Raw genomic sequence first — 3,348 nt, forward strand, 5'->3', positions numbered from 1 at the left:
GTTTACTTTCTCCACAAAAAATTCACAAAAATCACCTTTTTTTGGACCTACTGAGGTATATGGACCCTTAATCATACAAATATGCATACGTATATATTTGTATGATTAAGTCTCAGACAACCTTCCTTTTCTCTCTTCAAATTAAATTTTTGTAATAATTTGTTTTGACTTATGACATAAAACGGCAGGGCCTACCATGATTATATCAGCTGCACGTTTAAACAGCTCCAGAGCTTGCTGTGGCTGTGTAGCTTCCAGCATCTTGGCTGCCTTGTCGAGAGCAGTTACGCCTGATTCAGGAGAGCCGTGCTGCTGGAAAAGGCTACAGGCACTGTGAGCTAGTTTTGATATCTCTGACAAATCACCCATTTCCTTGCAAATGACCAGAGCTTGCTCGATGCTCCTGAAAACATTACATTCTTATATTATCGCAATACGTGATAAAATCTAAATACTGTATATATGATACGTACTTTGCTGCATGGAACCATCTATCTTGCATTAAATTGTAGATTTAAGGGAAATATATGAGAATGTGTGAAATTTTACTTTCAGAAACTTAAGGAAAAAATATAATTAGCACCAAAAAGTTAAATCGATTATTGATTTAAGTATGTTAAATTTACTGTTCTAATGAAAAACTGTGTTTCAAGACTAGCAAATAATCGGCATGCAGCATGAGTGGTGAAAAAAGTATATAAATTCACATAAAAAAATATTAAACTACAAAGATCTGGCTCAACCGAACATGGCATATTTCTATTTTACTTGTAAGAATCATTTATCAAAGTTTCATTATTAAAATAAAGTTTCATTATTAAAATATAATTAGGTTTACATAAAGAAAAATTTGTTTCGTGTCTTTTAAATATCTTTATGAAAATAGCTTGTCATTAAAATAATGATAAAACAAGATACACATAAATGAATTCTTTAGTGAACTTAACATATTATTAAAGATATATTTGCGCAACACCTGGAACCGAAAATCTGAAATTATCGTTTTTCATATCATTATTATATCAAAGGATACGCTTTGGTTTGCTTGTAACAGTCGGCTGCCTTTACTAAACAATCTTTACACTGGGCATATGACTTGGCTATTCGAAAGCATGTTGCTAAAGAAAAAATTAAGAAAGTTTAATTCTGTTAAGTCCTCGCAAAGTTTTTATGCAATTAATTTCTTAATTTATTATATGTTGAAAAATTTCAAGCAAATATAATTTCTAACTAAATTTTCATATCAGATTGTAAGTAGATACTACATTTAATATATTTGGATCAGCTAATTTCTTTAAACTTAACTGATGAAACATTTGACTTCCTATTTATATACTTTGTTCAATTATTTTATTATCATAGTCTTATATTTTTCTTACCTGCGTGTGAGTACTCGTCAGCCGCTACCTCGTAATCGGGCCGCCACTTCAAGAAAGTAAGTTTCAAGCTAGAAGAGACAAAGATTTATTCGACACTGTAGCTAGCCCATAAATAATATACGATTTTGGAAAACTTACAAAGCTACAAGTTTGAAGAAGAAATTGTTAAAATTAGTTCGTGCGCATGAGCTCGTTTCGTTGGCTCTAATTCTAATGCTAGAATTCATATACCGCGTGACAAAACAAAATTTAACAAGAGGAACATCTTGACTATCCAAAAACATCTGAGCGATCCGGCAATGTCAAAAAGAGTCTGGGAGGACGAGAAGAGTGCTTACGCTTTTTCAGCCTGACGTATGTGTTCGTTCGCCTCCTCGATTTTTGACATTTTTCTCCGAATGATGTCTTCGTTCGAGCACGACGACGACGAAGTTATGTCAATCTGATGCCCGAAATTGCGTCGTCAGTCCTGAAAGCTACTCGCCTCTCGTCAAGGCACTGCGCCCGCATACAAACGCCGAGACTGGCCGAGACTAATCTTTACGCCGTGGCCTCGCCGTTCATCAAGCCGAGTGTTCTTGAGATCGCACGAATAATTTGTCGATTATCGATGAGCGCGACTTAACCTTGTCCTAGCCTAACCTAACCTAACCTAACCTAGAGAACCCACTGAAATAATAATGGGTCTGTTTATTTAGTTGCACTGACTGACCTGGGCTGAACTGGTGCAATAAGTTAGAGTGAGACAATATATGTATAATATGGGTGCATTCGGGGAGCACGCTATTAGCACAATTATCGTCCAAAACTGTTCGAGGAGACGCTTTGTGGCGCTGTGATATACGATGATGACGTCACTGTAAAGGCAGCGTGACATCATCATCGCGCTATTTTCGAGGTGAGGCACGAAATACTATTGGCGCTTAAGGTTGTATGACCCGTAAGATCTCTGCCAAAAGTTTAAGAAACGTAACATAAAGCTAATTAACATATTTAAGAAGATATTCTTTACTGAAAAGTAATATTTATATTAATATTTTATTAAAATAACGGTTGCCTGTGTTTTTAAGAGCTATAGAGACATTTTTATGTATATTTTCTCGTATGCAAATTTTCACTTTTAATGATTTTTAGAAAGACTGTACCTGACTTGCAACTGACACAAACGAAAATCTGAAAATGTGAAAATCTTCAAAAAGTAACAAAACATAGTAATTACTGTTTAAAAATACTAATGAAATTATATTACGTTATTTATTTACGTCATTTATTAATAAATTAAATACAATAGCTCTCATAAAAAAGTATTTTGATCGCAACAACGTCGCATTTTCTGTAAGTTGGTAGCATTGATCTCACTCGACATCAGCTGCATGAACGCGAAGTGTGTGCTCTGAGCACGTGTAAAGGTGCCAATTCATGGGACGCTGAAAAACAGCGTCGTCACGTGACATCACTATGATGCCAGCGTCAAGAAAGAGAAGTTGGATTTTTCCAACTTCAAGCGTCAAAGCCAAAGCAGCGCAAAGACGCCGAAATTTTGACGCTGTTTCCCTTTTCATGAATTTCAATTGACGCCGGCGTCAATTGTGGTCATGCGACCTTCTTGCCGCTGAAAATGAGCGTCGAGCGTCAGCATGAAAAGGCACCTTAATATACAGACGCAACGTTTGAGGTTAGTTTTCGCTTGCGCTACGAAAATGCCAAAAGTAAAACGTTACATGTGCCATGGAATTGTTACAATCATCTGGTGTGGTTTCGACTCGTGTCTTCAAATTACGTTTCCCAGTATTTGTCTGTGCTAACCGTTGATTGTATACTTTTTCAGTGACAACTTTTCCTTTCTACATGTAACGTTTTACTTTCGGCATTTTCGTAGCGCAAGCGAAAACTAACCTCAAACGATGCGTCTGTATATTACACGTGCTCAGAGCACACTTTCGATACACAGGAGGCTCTATTGGAAAAA

General features: G+C 36.2%; 1 protein-coding gene across 1 annotated transcript; it reads right to left on the reverse strand.

The window, feature by feature from the left end:
- Positions 1-126: 126 nt before the first annotated feature.
- LOC112467584 (gamma-soluble NSF attachment protein-like) lies at positions 127-2,077 on the reverse strand. Its single transcript, XM_025036269.1, has 5 exons — positions 1,718-2,077; positions 1,380-1,447; positions 1,034-1,118; positions 474-491; positions 127-403 (listed from the first exon to the last, which is right to left on the reverse strand). The coding sequence occupies exons 1-5, from the start codon at positions 1,765-1,767 to the stop codon at positions 142-144; spliced, it is 483 nt and encodes a 160-aa protein (XP_024892037.1). The 5' UTR covers positions 1,768-2,077; the 3' UTR covers positions 127-141.
- Between the last annotated feature and the right edge of the window lie 1,271 nt (positions 2,078-3,348).

Source organism: Temnothorax curvispinosus, unplaced genomic scaffold, assembly GCF_003070985.1.
Source record: "Temnothorax curvispinosus isolate PA1 unplaced genomic scaffold, ASM307098v1 QBEX01017586.1, whole genome shotgun sequence".
In the NCBI taxonomy this organism is placed as follows: domain Eukaryota; kingdom Metazoa; phylum Arthropoda; class Insecta; order Hymenoptera; family Formicidae; genus Temnothorax; species Temnothorax curvispinosus.